Source organism: Bos javanicus, chromosome 20 (genome assembly GCF_032452875.1).
Source record: "Bos javanicus breed banteng chromosome 20, ARS-OSU_banteng_1.0, whole genome shotgun sequence".
Lineage (NCBI taxonomy): Eukaryota > Metazoa > Chordata > Mammalia > Artiodactyla > Bovidae > Bos > Bos javanicus.
The window spans coordinates 58,231,310-58,249,131 of NC_083887.1; the positions used below are offsets into that span (position 1 = coordinate 58,231,310).

Here is a 17,822-nt window from a genome sequence, read left to right on the forward strand (position 1 = left end):
CCACCTGGGCAGCCTGTAACCCACTAAGTGAGGACTAAGAAGCGTTGTGCTGGGGCAACTGGGAGTCAGAGCTCCGTACTTATCAAAGAAAACTACATGTTCCAAACCTTCTTCCTCAGTAAAGCGAGGGACTCCTTAATTTTATCCACCAGGTCCTTGCTCTTCCCCTCAAATTTCAGTCCCAGCTTCCACTGCTTGATCCAGCTGTATTTGCTTATGAGCTTTTCTGGTAACTAGAGTTATCAAGAAACAGAAGAGAGAAAAAAGGTTAACATTCCAAACAGTCCATCGCACAAGCCAAGCTGTGAGAAACAACGTACCCCAGGAGACCGACCTTGCGGCCTTTGTTTCCAGAATTAATTTTTGCACATCTGTCTGGGTTTAGGTCGGAGGACCTAAATCTAGAAGTCAGGAGGTCAGAAACAGCCACTCTGCGGAGGGCTGCTAGAGTGACAAGGTGGTTCTGGGTGAGGCCCAAAGGCATGGTCTACCTTGCTGGGCTCCCGCCACAGCCAGGAACACCCCAGAGCTCTGTGTAAGGGTGTGTGAAGGCAGTGTCCACGCAGGTCTTGGCATAACCCACCCAGGCGCCAGCTGGGCTCAGGCCCCCACCCTGCCACTCCCTGATGCCTGACTCAGGAAGGCGCTTTGGGTCTAATGAGATGGTCCAGAAACAGCAAAAACCTGCTCCTTTCCTGACTAGGAAAACAAAACCTAATTTCCAATTTTTACACTACCATCATAGTTTTAAGATGAAAAAGAAACAAGATGGTCTCCAGTTTAAGTACCTAATCAGTAAAAAAAAAAAAAAAGTACCTAATCAGTGTAAGTAAGATAAAAGACTACAACTGCAAATAAGAAGCAAGGGTTAAGGGACCAGGCTGGCTGGCTCGTTAGAGAAAGGACACCGTCACTCGGCCTTTTTTCCTGGAGTGTCTGTTACTTTGTTTTCCCCTCATCATCAGTAGAATCTGGAGTCTGAAAGGCAAGCTGGGACAAAACTCAATCGATGTCAGCATGGGAACCCAGACTCTCCCAGCAGTCTAGGGTGTGTCAGGAGAAGTCCACGTTATTGGGCTGGGCACGGGCATGTCACCTCAGTGCTATAAAACGCAGAAAGGAAAAACAGTTCACTTCCAAGTCAAAAGATCATTAGAGAATGATGAATTCTTCCCTGGAACCGGAGCTTAACAATCATAAATACAGTTTTAAATGAGGCCGTATGTTCTGTTCTCCTGAATCTAAGACACTGAAGACCCTTCATGAATGATAACTCAGTATCACCTTCTCGATCTACAGCAATCATGAGAAACTAAGGGGGTTTCATCTCTCCAAAGAGACAAAACCACTACAGGGACTGAGCTCCTCTTCAGCTAGTTACCACAGTGAGGCCATCTACACTTAACTTGCTCGTGGGGGTGGGAGGGTTGCGTTCTCACTTATCATGATGACAAACGACCCCCCTTTCCACCCAAGAGGAGCCCAGCGCTGCGCCCACGCTGTCCTGCATTTCAGCAACGTGTGGGCGGTTCTCCTGCAAACCTTCTGTTAGGCCCTCTGGTTTCTCACCAGAACCTAAAATGCCCTCAAGTGGCAACACGCTGCAATCCCAACTGAGCACTAAGAAGCGCCAATGAGCAGAAAGTACTGGCTGCGCAGATGCGAGCTGGGAGACAGGGTGGGGGAAGCCCAGGAGAGCACGTGAGCATCACGGGACACTGGGTCAGGACCCACAAGGCAGGCATAGCACTCAAGTACTCGAGAGACCCCAAAGACCTAACTCCACAGAGGACCCAAATGAAAGCCCATTCCCTCGCTCCTTCCATGCATGGACCAAATTGTCGCTAGAGTAATTCTCCAGGGTTGTATACTTCTGGGAGATGTGGTGATCCTGGAAAAAGCCCCAAAATTGAGGTGTAAAAAGAAACTATGAGCAAAGAATAATGGGAGTTGAAATCCTTTACTCAGATTTAAAAAAAGAAGAAGAAAGAGTATAACTTTACATGCTTTTGGGGATCATGAGACACACGTCACACATACAAGGCTATTCCTTTATACTGCACACTCAGAGACTGGACTTCTCTTAAGAGTAAAGGAGATTTAAGGAAGAAACAAAATTAAAAACAGGAAACAATGATGGGAAATACTTAACAAAGTAGGCAATCAGCTTTGGTGTAATTTCATTTGTGACTAAAATATTTTTTAAAAGCCTATTTTCTCTAGCAAATGTCCATAATCCTTGAAGTCAGTACTATGACTAAAGGGACAGCATATACCGAAAACGTGTCCTTCCCCAAACTCATAATATGAGTTTTGATACGGTTTATCCTACTCTAAGCAAACACCGCCACAGGTCCCACCCATTCAAGAGACATTCTGACACTTAACGGAACCCCTGTCCCAAAGGACACCACCTCTTGGGGGACCAGGTGCTGCCCAAGTTTAAGAAGAGCCAGAGCAAGCCACATCCAAGGTTAGGGTCAGATGATCTGACTACAGTCAACATCACAGAGACCGGGGTCTGGACGGAGGCAGACACAACACACAAGGAGCCCAGACCTGAAGACAGGCGGTGAGGAGCGGCCAGACTGTGAGACGGGCTGTGACGGCAAGGCCAGAGCAGCTGAGCAGTACAGGAAGCGTGGCCTGGCCCTCCACCACCGAGCTCACACCAAGGGAGGCTCTCGGTCCTGTGCTTCCTGTTGCCCCATCATGTCCTGAAACCAAATGTGTTCCAGGAGCGAGGGACGATGCCAAGAGCTGTGGACAGCCTCTCCCCAGATGTGAGTACAAGCAGATACTGCCAGCTACAGGGCGTGGGGCTTCTCTGGGCTCACCGCACAGATTTCCTGATGAGATAAATGCATGCTCGGTCAAGGGACGTTTAGCACAGCAGGTGGCCGGCAGGCTGGGGCCGAGGCTAGCTCCAGCTCTACAGATTCACGTACAAGCTCAGGTGTCCCAGGACCTGTCTGACTCGCAGTGCTGAGGAGGGGGGTTGGGGTGGTCGCGGTCAGAAGAGGTCCTCGGCAATTCAGAGATTCCAGCATCGGGGGAAACGGAGACTGACTTGCTGTCAGACGGTTACTGTGCATCTAACAGCAAGCCCAGCCCATTTTAAACTCAAATCGTTTATACCAAGTTCTAACAGCAAGCATGGTTTAATTCTTATGATCGGATACGACTTATTCTAATTTAGTGGGAAGATGGACAGGAAATACTCAGAGACTTTCATAGCCAAACTCCTGTAAGACTTTCATGTTTGGTAGACAGAGTTAGGTATCAGCTGATCTGCTTGCTTTAGGCATGTGTGTTAACACATGTTGAGATGTGTCCTTACGACAGTTACACGGTGCTATCTGGTGATGGAGAGACCCCACTTCCAGGTGAGGTGGTCCAGGCACCCACCCTCCACGGCACACACTGCCAGTCTCTGTGGGTCTCTCCACCCATCTGCGCTCACACGTGGTTCCACCTTGACTTGTTCCAGTCACGCCACACCACCCTCTCACTCAGCGAGACCCCTATCAGGGCAGACTTCCTGAGGGAGGACCAAGCGGAGGGGCCGGGATGAGAACAGGGATGGGATGGCGGCCACAGGCAAGAGCACGCGACAGCTGGGAGGGGTGAGAGACTAGTCTGGGCAAGGGCAGCACCCAGTCTATGTGACCCTCCTGCGCTGGGCAAGGGCAGCAACCCAGTCTACGCGCCCCTCCTGCGCTGGGCAAGGGCAGCAACCCGGTCTACGCGCCCCTCCTGCGCTGGGCAAGGGCAGCAACCCAGTCTACGCGCCCCTCCTGCGCTGTCACCTCGAATAAGAAACATGAGGTGCACGTGCCACCTGCTCAAGACACATCACAAAACAGATCCTCCCAGGAAAAGGCTCAAATCAAGGCAAGATGCTGGGGGCCAAAAAGTTAACACAGGGACAAGTCTTCTGGCTGCAGGAGAGCAAGAAAAGTTTCATAGACTTTCATACGACACCCCCGGCAGGTATGATGAGCTTTTTTCTGACGCAGGCCTCCTGGCATTCAATAAAGGTTAGATGACAACAATAATACCACTGTGACTAACTAATTAGATTATGCTCCCAAGAGAAAAACTCTACTGATTGGCTGATACATACAGAAAAGGGAAGAAATGAGAATGCTTGAGAATTTCCATATGACTCAAATTCAGCCAGGAAAACCACCTTAAAGCCCCACAACTCACACACACAACATATTCTCATAACCATCAGAAACCAAGCACAGTCCACCTAGACTGTTTTCAGTATGACAGATGACCCTACCCAGATGGATCCTGTCAGTAAAACAAAAGGGACATCGTGCTTTACTTTTATGGGGAATATTTTATATGCTTAACTACGTGGACCAGAGTTACCTGGAAAGTAACCTGCACCAGAGTTTCTTGGAAAGTAAAAGAATTCTAATTCATTACATCAATTAAATTCATAAATCTAAGCAGCTCCTTAAAGTAAAAAGTTCAAAGGAAAAGAGCCTACACTTAAGAAGCACTTTATGTCACAAGCTGTAATTTAAGCTTTGGTTAGCAAACAGAAGTTAAAGCAAAACTGAGTGAGGTTGCTCGTGTTTGCTTCTCCAGCAGCGGCTCAGGTCCACAGGCAGGCTGACCAACATTTCCAAAATATTTCAGTGCTAATACTTAGCATAACCTGCAAAGCTAAAAAAGCCTACTGTATCAATTTCTTTTTGCTTCTTTATTGAAAAAAGAAATAAGCTAATACTGAGAAATCAGCTTGAGATGGCGCATCTGATTAGAAGAACCTCTCACAGATCACCTAGACACTTACACAAGGGTGCTGCTTTCATGCCGCTTTATAGAGTGGGTATCTCCAGGCGGACAGGTGGTATTCTCCACCCACTGGGCCTGGCTGTGCTTGGAGACTATGTGACACCCCGACCACCTAACAGATCTGCAATTAGCTGAGCTGCCAGCCAGTATCCTCTACAAGTCTTTATTCCAGGCAAATACTCCAGCTCCTTCAACTGTTCTCAGGAGATAGATTGCCTCGGGCACACGCCCTTCTGTCCCGAGGGTACAGGCACAGAGCTGCCCGCAGTCCCTAAAATGGGATCTGACCAGCCCAGTTCAAGACAGGCTGTCACTGCCTGTGTTAAGCAGTATTCCTTTGTTTTTTTAAAACTTTTTATTTTGTACTGGCGTATAGCCGATTAACAATGCTGTGAGTTTCAGGTAAACAGTGAAGGGACTCAGCCATACGTATACATGTATCCACTCTCCCCCAAACTCCCCTCCCATCCAGGCTGCCACGTAACAGTGAGCAGAGTTCCCTGTGCTGCACAGTGGGTCCTTGCTGGATATCCATTTTAAATATAGTAGTGTGTACATGTCCACCTCAGACTCCCTACCTATCCCTTTCATTACGAAACAGGCTTCCTCATCACTGAGGCCATCACACACCTGTGGGCTGCTACTGGGCCTGTGATCCACTAAAATCCCGACTTTTTCCCCCTAAGTTGCTGGGGAGGCACGTCTCCCAGAGCTGACACTTTGGGTTTTGGTTCGGGGGGTTAAGACAAGCCCAAGATTTCCCATTTTCTTCCAATTAATGTCATATTGTGAGCTCCACTCAACCATGACTGCCCCCCAAGCTCTCGAGGGATGGTCTATCATCTAACCTATCGTGACCTCAGCTGACGTCCATCATGGATACACGACACAGGGGTAACGTGACTCCTTGGGGTGTCACTGTCAGGCTGCAGATTCAAAACAACTAACGAGGGCCAGGCATGGGACAGAGCCCCCAACCCTCCCCTCCCCAGGAAGCCTCCCCCAGCTGACAGCAACCATCTCTCTGCCGGTGTTGCCGCCCTGTCACGTACCAAGCCTATGACTCTCCTAACACTCTCCAGACGGTGCTGATTCCCTGAACTGGAGCCAGAAGCCCAGAAACGTGCCTTTGGAAACCCCAGCAGGTTCTCAGAGAATATAATACAAAGCCCACTTGGTGGAGACTGCAACCCGGAAGTCAAACTGCCCTCAGTGCTCTGGTAAGCCCTAAACAAACCCCTGCTCTCTAGTTCAGCTGAGGCGCTAAATAAATTTTATCATCTTCCTCCTCCGGGAAATAACAATCATTTTTGGTCGCTTCACTATGCAAAGCCATCCCAGCCACAGAAAGCTGCAGAAACCTGCGCGTTGACATCGCACTGCAGGCAAGCACCAGCACACAGCGCGGGCAGACAAAGGAAGTCTTTGCTGCAGAAACGACGGGAAACAGTGCAGACTCAAACCTGCGGCAGCAGCGTACCAGTGTGAGCTCCGGGTCCTGCAGCCAGGAGGGCAGCGCCGCCGGCTGACTCATGGCCTGGAACAGCGTGGCCCTCAGCGCACAGTAGTTATCTCCGCGGACTCGCCTGATGGAGGTGAATTTCTGAGACACCTCCTCGTAGCCCTGCGCAAAAATCATCAAAGAATTCAAATGGTTGCTACTGACCTCGGAGAGCGGGGAGAATTTTATTCGTGTGGAAGAAATGTGCCCCCGAAGCCCCCCACCCCGATCAGAGGAAGAATGGCCAAGTCTTTCCTGCAGGATATTTTAATTCCTTTTTTATTCATCAAAAGAAATTAACGAATGTTAGTATCGTACAAAACATCAGCATATGCAGCAGACGCAACATATTAGAACATATAGAATAGGACACTAAGTATTATTAAAATGCTGCTGCTGCTGCTGCTGCTGCTGCTAAGTCACTTCAGTCGTGTCCGACTCTGTGCGACCCCATAGACAGCAGCCCAGCAGGCTCCCCCATCCCTGGGATTCTCCAGGCAAGAACACTGGAGTGGGTTGCCATTTCCTTCTCCAATGCATTAAAGTGAAAAGTGAAAGTAAAGTCACTCAGTTGTATCCGACTCCTAACGACTCCATGGACTTCAGCCTACAAGGCTCCTCCGTCCATAGGATTTGCCAGGCAAGAGTACTAGATTGGGTTGCCATTGCCTTCTCCATTAAAATGCTAGTTACCCCCTAAGTTGAAGTCATATGTCCCTTTCTAAGCAACTGGTCTAACACTCACTTATTAATAACCAACAATCTGAAGGCTTTGGTCTGTGTTTAAGTTGACCCTAAACCCTTTCTTTGGAAGGAATGATGCTAAAGCTGAAACTCCAGTACTCTGGCCACCTCATGCAAAGAGTTGACTCATTGGAAAAGACTCTGATGCTGGGAGGGATTGAGGGCAGGAGGAGAAGGGGACAACAGAGAATGAGATGGCTGGATGGCATCACTGACTCGATGAACGTGAGTCTGAGTGAACTCCAGAAGTTGGTGATGGACAGGGAGGCCTGGCGTGCTGCGATTCATGGGGTTGAAAAGAGTCGGACGCGACTGAACTGAACTGAACTGAAACTCTTTAACGAGGAGACAGGAAAGAAAAGAGATGTACCCAGCTTATATGCCCAATCCCCCAGCCGTGTCTGACTCTTTGCAACCCTATGGTCTATTGCCCACCAGGCTCCTCTATCCATGGGATTTTCCAGACAAGAACACTGGAGTGGGTTGCCATTTCCTACGCAAGGGGAATCTTCCTGGCCCAAGGCTCAAACCCTCATCTTTTGCATCTCCCTGTGTTGACAGATGGATTCTTTACCTGGCTATGTCTCCATATAAAAAATAACACTCTGTCCCCCAAATTTCCATGAAGTACATAAAAGACTATATGTATTGTCTTGGAGGTGCCTGGATAAATTCTGTTTTTTAAAAAGTGGATTGAAATGTCATTATTATTCAGCCTGGAAGTGAAACAAGGAAATGAAAATTCTCGGTGACATGCTCAGTCACTCAAACACAGCCATCCAAACGGACCGTTTTGAGCACACTCCCCTTAAAAGGACACCATGAAATCCCAGGGAGCTGGTCCAGGCACCTGGCTGACTGAGATCTCCGTTGGATGCTGCTCAGGCCTCAGCATCAACTTTCAGGCTTTCCCATCTCACTCCCCCTTGACCACATGGATCTGTCGCTTGCCCTGCTCTTCCTCGACAGCCACTTAAAACCCTGTTTCCCCCTCAACACACACGTACACAAAGGAAGAAGTGACACCCTCCTGGGGTGGGGACCCCGTAGACAGTCATCCTGTGTCCAAGCACTGGACCCTGTCGTAAGTTGTTTTCAAGATTCAAGTCACAGGATGATGTTCGAAGTGGATATAAAAGTATTTCTTTCCAATAATAAAATTCTGAGAGCTGCATTTCTGTTCAGTGGCCCAACCACTGCAATAGAAGGCCCATCAGGGAGACTTATGCCTACTAAATGCACCTCTTCCCTATGGTGAACCCCCAGCTGTCCCAAATACTAGTTCAACAGCAACTGCACCTTTCCAAATGCATAAATCACTCATGGGATCGCGCAGTACACTGTAGTCCATATTCAGTGAAAAAATCCAGAGAAGCGGGCCCAGCGGTCCAAATCTGCAGTGTACAAGGGTCAACTGTAGGAGCAATCTCCACCCATGGGGGATGCTGGATTCAGGATCCACCTGAGGGGGACAGAGAGGGGTGCTGCCTGACTCCTATGCGGCGGGAGTGGTGACCCAGCCTGGCCACAGCCCAGCGGGGCCGCGTCATGGGAATCCCCGACGTCCCACAGCCTTGGAAGAACTACCTTTGGGTCATCCAGTTATGCAATGGGACTGAGAAGGGGCAGCTCCTGGGGTACCCTAAATAAAGGCAGGAGCTCCAGGTCCCACTGCTAAGGGAGTGAGGGAGAGTCCAGGCCCCGAGGACTGGAGGATGTGAAAATAAATCCAGGTGGGGACAGCAGATGTAGGTCACACAAGGCTGTGACCTCACCGGCCAGAAGGGCATTTCAGCCAAATGCCTCCAAGGGGCCAACCCATGGCTGGCCCAGCTCAGAAGAGCACACAGTCATTTATGCGTTTTTCAAAGAAGTCAAGTTGCTGACTAACTGATAATGATTTTGTATTAATACTGAGACGGCCCTTATCTTTGCAGTCTGTTTCCTCATCTCTAAAGTTAGAAGCCCTGTAGTAACACAGTCTAATGGCAGTTGTCGTAACTATAACATCTAAACATAACGGCAACCCACTCCATTATTCTTGCCTGGAGAATCCGATGGACAGGGGAGCCTGGTGGGCTGCTGTTCAAGGGGTTGCACAGAGCTGGACACGACTGAAGCGAATTAGCATGCACGCGTGCATGGGAGAAGGCAATGGCAACCCGCTCCAGTACTCTTGCCTAGAGAATCCCATGGACAGGCGAGCCTGGTGGGCTGCTGTCTATGGGGTCGCACAGAATCGGACACAACTGAAGCGACTTAGCAGCATACAAAAGGACATGCTAAATAATTACCTATGGTAGACTACTGGAAAAACTCAAAATGCACGCATCCAGGCGTCATACCTTTTTCATACATGTTGCTTTTTGCGTATTTCCCCTCCATTCTTTTTTGCAGTAGTCCATGATATCCATTTCAGGAGCTACACTTAATCTAGCTTCTGTGAAAGAATCCAAAAAAAGGGGTGGGGTGGGGGGGAGGGGGAATAAGGAGACAAAGTATGATCAGAATAACAGCACAGCTTCGTCTGAGAGTTCCTTTCTTGCTCACTGCAGTCCCTCCCACATCTAGAATCCCAAGACTGCTGACCACCCAGTGCATTTAGTAGGCCACCACCTGACTCCCAGATGACCACAGAGGTCTCCCGCTAAGCCTGTCACCAGACCCTACCGGCCATCCCCCACACAGCAGCCAGAGTGGTGCATTCAAAAACCTAAGTGAGATGCTACCTACCCAAGCTGGGCTCCAGGGCCTCCCATCACACCTGGGAGTCTACTCCCTTCCTCCCTTCAAGAGGCCCCCCTGCCCTGGCCCTCCACTGCCTCTTGGGTCTCAGCTCCCCCACTACCCACACCGACAGCTCCTGCCCTACCTGTGAGGTACCTGCTCCTCACGCTCTGCAGGTCTCTGCTTACCTCTGACACTGACATTCAATGTCAAAACATCTCACACACACACTCTCTCTCTCATACACACACACTCACACACACACACTTTCACTCTGTTCCCCTTACATGGTTCTGCTTTTCTTCTTGGCACTGATCAGCACCTAACATATTTCTTTTTCTGTATGCTGCTTCTCCCATCCCTACACACACACACACACACACACATACATACACACATAGCAAAACATGAGCTCCCTGAGGGCAGGGGCTTGGTCTGTTTCTCAGCTGTGCCCTCAGCACCGGCAACCACACTGACCTAAGTATCCTCAAATAATGTTCATTCAAACACGCAATAGTCTAAGCTTTGAGACCACATAGCTAGTGATTTGTAATTTTTCCACATCCATTATACAAAGAGATAACACCTCTATTACAGATGTATATTTAATAATCTTTATTTCGTTAGGGGAAATGCTTTGATCCCAAAGGGCTATAAACTGTTGATAATCAGCCAGAAACTAACGGAGCTCTCAATGTGAGCTGAAACACAGGCCTGTTTGATTCTAATAACACATACCCCCCAAATAAAAGAGATAACTGATGATCAGACAGATGTTACAGTAAAAAATAAAAAGGCCTTAAGACTTCTCTTGTTTAACACACGAGGCCTGGGGTTGGATTATGTGGCCTAGGCATATGCACGCACACGTGTAGGTCTTTGTATGTTTTAGGAAGAAAGAGAGCTAAATTCCCAGGCATATCTTGACTTCCTTTTTAAAATATTGAAGAAGTAAATGTTAGCAAAGAAATCAGGATATAAACACAGAAGTACCTCATGGCATATTTACTCAAGAGGAAGTTGTACATAAAGATGTTATAGTCAACTCAATCCAACAAACACTGTGTTTCTAATATGTGCCAAGCACTGAGCTAGGAGCAGAGGCATATGAAGATGATAAAGGCCCAGATTTGGTCCTGAAAGGGTTTAGAGACTACTTAAGAAGAAAGGACCACAGGCCTTGACCCTGCAAGATGTGATGGATGTGGGATGACGGATGGAGGAGCACAAGAAGAACCCCTAAGCCCTTCCTGCACTTTAATAAGTAAAACAACTTTTTAAGACATAAAATGTCAGAATTGCCTATTTTAAAAATCTCATTGATAAATCCTTTCATAAGGAAAATAAACCTTCTATACAAAAGGGAAAATAACACACACACAGGTAACAAATACATTTATCTGTGCTTAAGTCAGGATTGGCTTAAAGGTGAACCAGACCTAGAGCCTAGACCACGAATACCACGGCTGCACAGCCAACCCTCAAATAAAGAGCAGTCACTGTCAAAAACACTTTGTGAGTATTTATTAGTGGAAGGAAGAGTTCCCTTTAATCGCTTTTCAACTTGCCTCCTCAGAAAGCCCGAGGAGCTACACGTGTCCAGAGTCGAGGATGTTCACTGGGACATGTTCTGCCACGAGCAGAGCAGCTTCCAGCTCGGGAAGGGCCCCCAGAGAAGAAAGTCCAGCCCTGGTGCTCTCCTCACCCACAGTCCTCTTTCCTGTGGGTTGGACACCCGGGCCCTCCACAGGCCGGCAGGGGCCCCATCTCAGGACTGAGTGGAGGAGGCAGGAGGCTGACTGGGCTCAGAGCCCAGGCCACAAGCCACAGTCCTCTGATGAATCAGAGGTCTGCGTGAGGCAGTGAGGGTGGGAAAATGGGTACTTAAACAGCTGCCAGCATCGGAAGTGCACCCCCAGTCCCATCCAGCTGGGCACTGGGAGGAAGACTCCAAGAGCCACTGCAGGCTGGGAGCTGGAGATGCAGGACGGCCTGAGCCCGACCTCAGGCAGCTTACAGTCTAAGTCAGCGTCTGCTCTAGTTATCTGCATGCTACATAGGCTGCTTACTGCCCCAGGAATGCACATTTCTAATGGCCAAATAAACTCCACCAAAAACAAATTCAAAAAACACAAAGGGGAAGCTGAAAATCAAGAGTGGTCACCAGAAGCTGAAATAACCAAGAGGTTTTGTTCCTTAACCACCATATGGTGACCAAGACAAGGATTCAGACCCTTGGAGGATGCGAAGTTAAAACTGAACCCTTCCAGAATGCTGGGACTCTCAATCAAGAGGCTAGGGCAAGAATTGAAAACTTTTTCTCTAATGGGCCAGAGTGTAAATAACGTAGGCTTTAAGGCTATAAAGTTTCTGTCACAACTACTCAACTTACTATTCATGAAAATCACCATGTGCGATGTGTAAACTAAGGAGTTCCAATAAAACTTTATTTACAAAACCAGGTGGCATCTCAGCTTTGGCCAGGGAGCTAGTGTTTGCTGACCCCTGGACTAGGTGGGGTCAGCCTCCTGGGTGGCACGAATGGTAAAGAATCTGACTGCCAATGCAGGAGATGTTAAGAGATATAGGTTCAATCCCTGGGTCGGGAAGATCCCCTGGAGAAGGAAATGGCAACCAGTTCCTTGCCTGGAGAATCCCATAGACAGAGGAGTCTGGTGGGCTACCGTCCACGGGGTCGCAAAGAATAGGACATGACTCAGGCTACTTTGCACTCACGGACTAGGTGATTAACAGAGAGCATGAGAAAACTTTCTGCTTTGACCTGGGATCTGCCTTGGGGACAGAGGACCTAAGATCTCATAACCACAGGCCAGCTCTCACACAGGGACAGGGTGTGACTTCACACCAGCTGCAAGACCCTGGGAACTCAAACCCAGAAATTCACCTGACGTGGCCCAAGGCAGGTGACTCCTGGGTGCACGGCAGAAACGAGACCAAACTCCCTCACACTCAAGACAGGCTGCACAATCTCTCCACAGACACACAAAAGCTGAACGTAGAACCAAACTCTGAAGAAACAAGAAGTAAGCAAAAACAGCAACTGGCATAAGTAGACCTGCCAGGATTTTCAGCTAATGGAATTATCAGGTCCAGAAAAGAATGTTTAAAATGCTTAAGGGAATAAAAGAAGAAATAAAAACTTGAGCAAAGAGCAATACACTATCAAAAAAGACCAAGCAAATTGGGAAGGAAAACAGATCTTTTCCAAAAGAGAAAGAGAAAACCTTTCTAAAGGAACTATCCAGAATGTAACAGAGGCCAAAAGTCAGAAAATACTTGAAAGGGTGTGTAACTGAGGGCCCTGGATAACTGAATGGGAGCTAGCAAACACCTGATTTGGAGCTCTGGAAGCAGTAAACAGAATAGGAAAAAGGCAGTATTTAGAGAGATAATGGCTGAGAATTCTGAACTGATGAAAACTAAGCATCTTCAGATTTTAAAAGGTAAAAACAATCCCTAACAAAGTGCTAAAAAAAAAAAAAAATCCGTACTTAAGAGACCCTGAGGAGAAACTTGTAGGACACGAAGACAGAGAGGAGACAGGGAAAGACAGACTGCCAAGAGTCAGACTGACTGCAGTGTTTTCCAAGAGAAGATAGGGAAAGACAGACTGCCAAGAGTCGGACTGACCACAGTGTTTTCAACTATGAAAGAAACAAGAGAGTGGAATGAAACCTTCAAGGAAAATTAGAGAAAATGTATTATTCACCTGGGGTTATTCACGAAACAAGGTGAAGTCAAGACATTTTTGCAAAAAACGGAGCTGCTCACCAGAGGCCCATCCACAGGATGTTACATCAGGAAGGACAACGAAGCCAGAAGGACTGAGATGCACGGTGTGAAGGGACCCGTGTTGCCTCAGACCAGAGCTGGAAGAGACAAGACCCCCTGAAAAGCACCTGTGTGGGGCTCCCCTGGGGACAGAAGGGAACCCAACAGAGAGCCCACAGAGCAAGCGAGGAGGCCAGAGGCCCCTGCAGACAGGGCAGGAACAGACAAGGGCTGAGGAAGCGCCTTCTCCTCAGGACGGGACTGCCAAGTCCTACCATTGAGGTGAAGTGTGTGCAACTGCCGTTGGGGCCCTGAGACGCCTCTGAAGGCTGTGGGGGCCGGGAACCCACGGGGCTGGACCACAACAGAGCGCATCATCTTCCCCGGTTACCACAGGGAGGAGTTCCGCCAACTCCCTGTGAGGAAGGCTAGAGAACTGTCTTCAGAGACCCCACCCGTATCTTCTGCTCCTAATGACACATCCTAACACTTTGTCACCAGCACCGTAAATGAGAGCCGGTTCCTAAACCAGAACATTACGCAAGTGGCGCGCAGGAAAACGCTGCTTGTGAATCATTCGGTGGCTCAGTCATGTCCGACTCTGCGACCCTGTGGACTGCGGCACTCCAGGCCTGTTGTCCTTCACCATCTCCTGGAGTTTGATCAAACTCACGTTTTTGATTCAGTGATGCCATCCAACCATCTCATTCTGTCAGCCCCTTCTCCTCCTTCCCTCTGTCTGAATGGTCTGTGGGGTATCCCCTAATGGAGCTCCCTCCCTGGCCTCCTGCCCGGGGCAACTTGGGGAGGAAGGAGGTGCTTCCCCACACCCGGCCCGACGGCCATGGTCGAAGCAGGCTCACCCTAGCAGCCAGGGGTCGATGGATGCTGAAGGATGAACAGAGCGCATGCGGCTGAGCACAAGTGTGGACAGGAAGTCACAACATGACGGGAGAATTAAGAGCTATCATGTCCACCACCGTTCTTTCTTATAAGTCAAATCAAATTCACATGGCCTTCTGCACTCAAAGACCCAGAGGGCCAGCTTCGCAGTAAATCCTTCCACTTGAAACGAAAAACGCACTTCAAACCCCAACTCTCCCTCTATGAAAATAAGGAAGTCAAGAACTTAAGAGAGAGTGGTGTCAAGAGGTTAGACAAATTCTCACGGGTGCAAAAATGCTATGAATGTAAGGAACGCAAGCAAAGTACTTGCAGTGAAATTTTAAAGCCTCAGAAAACAGTAGTCCCCAAATACACCCAAAATATTTTTACCCAGCAAAATGAATAATCCAGTGGAGGTAAGACCAAATGCCTAAGAATGCTTCCGAGGAAGTCCATCTTCCTAGGAAAGTGTGTCTCAATATTTTATGAAAATGGATATACTGATTTAACTGCATTTTCTACTATAAACAGTAAGAACTCTTTATAAAGAAAACAATTTCAAACGTACCTGATGACCCTCTTTCATGTATAAGTAATTCTTTCTCCTTTTCTATTTCATCCGCCGCACGATACATGTCCTCCTCGCTGAAATCACACCAAATCAGACATTTCAAAAATTTGTGGCACTGACATGTCCTTCTTATCACAACATGCAGCTGCTTTACGAATTTATAAGACACGCAAAGTTTAACGTTTTTACATTACATGATGATAGTCTGATAAAATATGGGTTTTTCGCCTTAGACTTGTATTTTTAGCATTACTAACTCAGACTTTTTGAAGTGAGACATTTTACCGCTCCACTGGCTACGTGGTTCTGGGGCCATTTCAACTGTGATGTCTTTAATGCCTCCACCACATACGTAAGCATCTTAGCATGCTCATCTATGCTCATCAGCGAAACTGTTTCTGACTCTCCAGGTTTCAAGCATGGAGATGGTGCTAATAAAAGCACTGAGGAGCGCAGGCCAACTGCCGACTTTGGGACATTACAGGCAAATTTTCCAAGAGCTCCTCGAAAAAAAAGGACAGGAGATTCACAAGATCCCCTGGGCCACACCAGCTCCCTGAGGCGCTCCTGCTCCCTGATGCCCACAGGAAAGCAGCTCCCCAACCTTGTGCTGGGCATATGCCCACCAACCCCCACACTTTTGTTGGGACTTACACAGCAGCTCCCTAAAGAGTCTCCTGGCTCCTTCAGTGAGCCAACAAGAACCTACTAAGTCCTGGAAAGGAGAAAACCCCACTGGCTGCTAGACAAGGAGAGCAAATGGAACTTTCAGATTCTAAGATGACTCCTGTTCCCCTCAAGATGCACCATGGTGATGGGAAACAGTGATGCCATTCTGTTTTTGCTGGAACACAGGACAGGTGAGAGCACAAGTCGCCCAAAAATGGAAGATGGGGAGGTAAGGCACGGAGGATGGGAGAAGCCTGGAGGCCTGTGGACCGATGTCTGCTGGAAGGGGAGACCAGCACACCCTGCAGGGCCCAGAAAGGTCAGAACTAGAGGTACACCGAGGACTTTGTGGGGGGCATGGGAGACCTCCAGGGCTGCAAGCAACAGACCCCCCGTTCCCAGTACTCCCCACAACAGCACACCCCTGCTCCTCACACAGGACGGGAGGCTCCAGGCACCGGGGCACATAGGAAAGAGGAGTTACTTAGGAACTAAGGGGATGGCCCCCGCGTGCCTGACTCCGGGAGCTCCCCAGCGCCTCGAGCACGGCTCAGAAGCCAGAGGAAAGAGGAAGGGGGTGCCGCTGAGAGAAACAGACTGAGGTGGGGACCAACACACCCTCCACCCTTGAAACCCTTCAACGGCTCCCAAATAAGCAGGGAAGTCTAAATCTGGATGCACCCCACCACGCTAGCTCTACACACACACACACACACACACTTCAGGCCAAACACTTGATGGGCCCAGCCTGTGCTTTTACACCTGTGACTGGCTCTGCTGACACCCCTGCATGAATGGCTCACTGTCCACCCCAACAGGGCACAGGCTGTGTGGGCAGCCTCGCTGGAGCATGCCACAGGCTGCAGTTGACCACCAGGGTGTGACCATTCCTCACTCCAGCCCTCGTCAACCATGTGCATCACGTGGAACTCAAGGGACTACACTTCTCAGCACCTAAATTTATCCACCTGTAAAAATAACGGTGAGAGGACTCACAAGAAACTGCTCTGAAAATAAGACACGCAGGCACTCAACAGTCAAAAAAGTTAGCTAGCCTCATTAATTCTCGTATCTATCCATCTGGGCAGAGGAGGGACGGATGATTCACCCAATGATCATTTCTTACCCGTTTTCCTTTTCTTCTCTTTTCTCGAAAGTGATGGTGTGTGTGTGCCTGTCTTTTGTTGTTGTTGTGGGATTGAGGGGGACATATTAGGGAAAGGGTACTCTCCATGTGCTCTAACCCCAGTGAGATTTCAAGTAAAAGGTGTGATGTCACCCATGCAGCCAGGGCCAGGGTTAAAAGCAAACAGAAACCAGATTCACAGGGACTATACATCAAACACTTCAAGTAAAAAGTGACTAAACGTGTTAGTTCTTCTTTTAATAGTTTAATGTTATCTTTCAGCCTCCTTCCAAGCTTTATTAAATAGGAGAGAAATTCTGATCGTATAAAACCGGCATTTAAGTGAATCGTTTTCATAATACCATTATCAGAAGCACGTCTTTGTGGAAGCCACTTCCCCAATCTTGGCCTCAGTTTTCTCATCTTCAAAATGAGATGACCAGACAAGATCTAAATAATCTATGTAGTTCCTCTTCCAGTTCTTGGTTCTAACGGACTATGAAGTTATTCTCACTTCATGCGAATTCTGTGGCTATGGGCAGGCGTCTCTGCCTCCACTCTTGTCTCCTGCCTTTCTTATCTACAGAATAACCAAAGTGCATGGCAACACCAGGGCCCAGAGGAGGTTCTCTAAACTAGCATCTCTCTGAATAGCCGCAAATACAAACTCCCACAAAGACCAACATCAGAGAAACGAAGAGAAGCCTACAGGAGAACTAAGTGCAACGGGAAGACAGAGCAGAAAGGAAGGTTACTGGAAACAGAAATGCGGTGATTCAAGACATACAGAAGAAGCACAGCAGAAACTGATGAATGGGAGGCCCAGAGTGTATTCAAATCACTTTAGCCACACTATTTCATTCAGATTCTGTGCATGGCCACCAAAGACATCTGCTAACTCTCCAAGGCCACCAGGGAAACTGTAATACAGTTTTTAAAGACCATTGTATTTCCTTGGGGAGAAGCTATAAGTTCAAGCAATAAAGCTCAAT

General features: G+C 48.3%; 1 protein-coding gene across 2 annotated transcripts in view; it reads right to left on the bottom strand.

The window, feature by feature from the left end:
- Positions 1-17,822, bottom strand: part of OTULIN (OTU deubiquitinase with linear linkage specificity) — a 36,562-nt gene that overhangs the window by 12,933 nt on the left and 5,807 nt on the right. For both annotated transcript variants that reach the window (XM_061393854.1, XM_061393855.1), the window contains exons 2-5: positions 15,033-15,109; positions 9,406-9,500; positions 6,296-6,439; positions 108-233 (exon numbers count right to left, since the gene is read on the bottom strand). In XM_061393854.1, the coding sequence (XP_061249838.1) occupies positions 108-233; positions 6,296-6,439; positions 9,406-9,500; positions 15,033-15,109 (442 nt within the window). The remainder of the gene's footprint in view (positions 1-107; positions 234-6,295; positions 6,440-9,405; positions 9,501-15,032; positions 15,110-17,822) is intronic.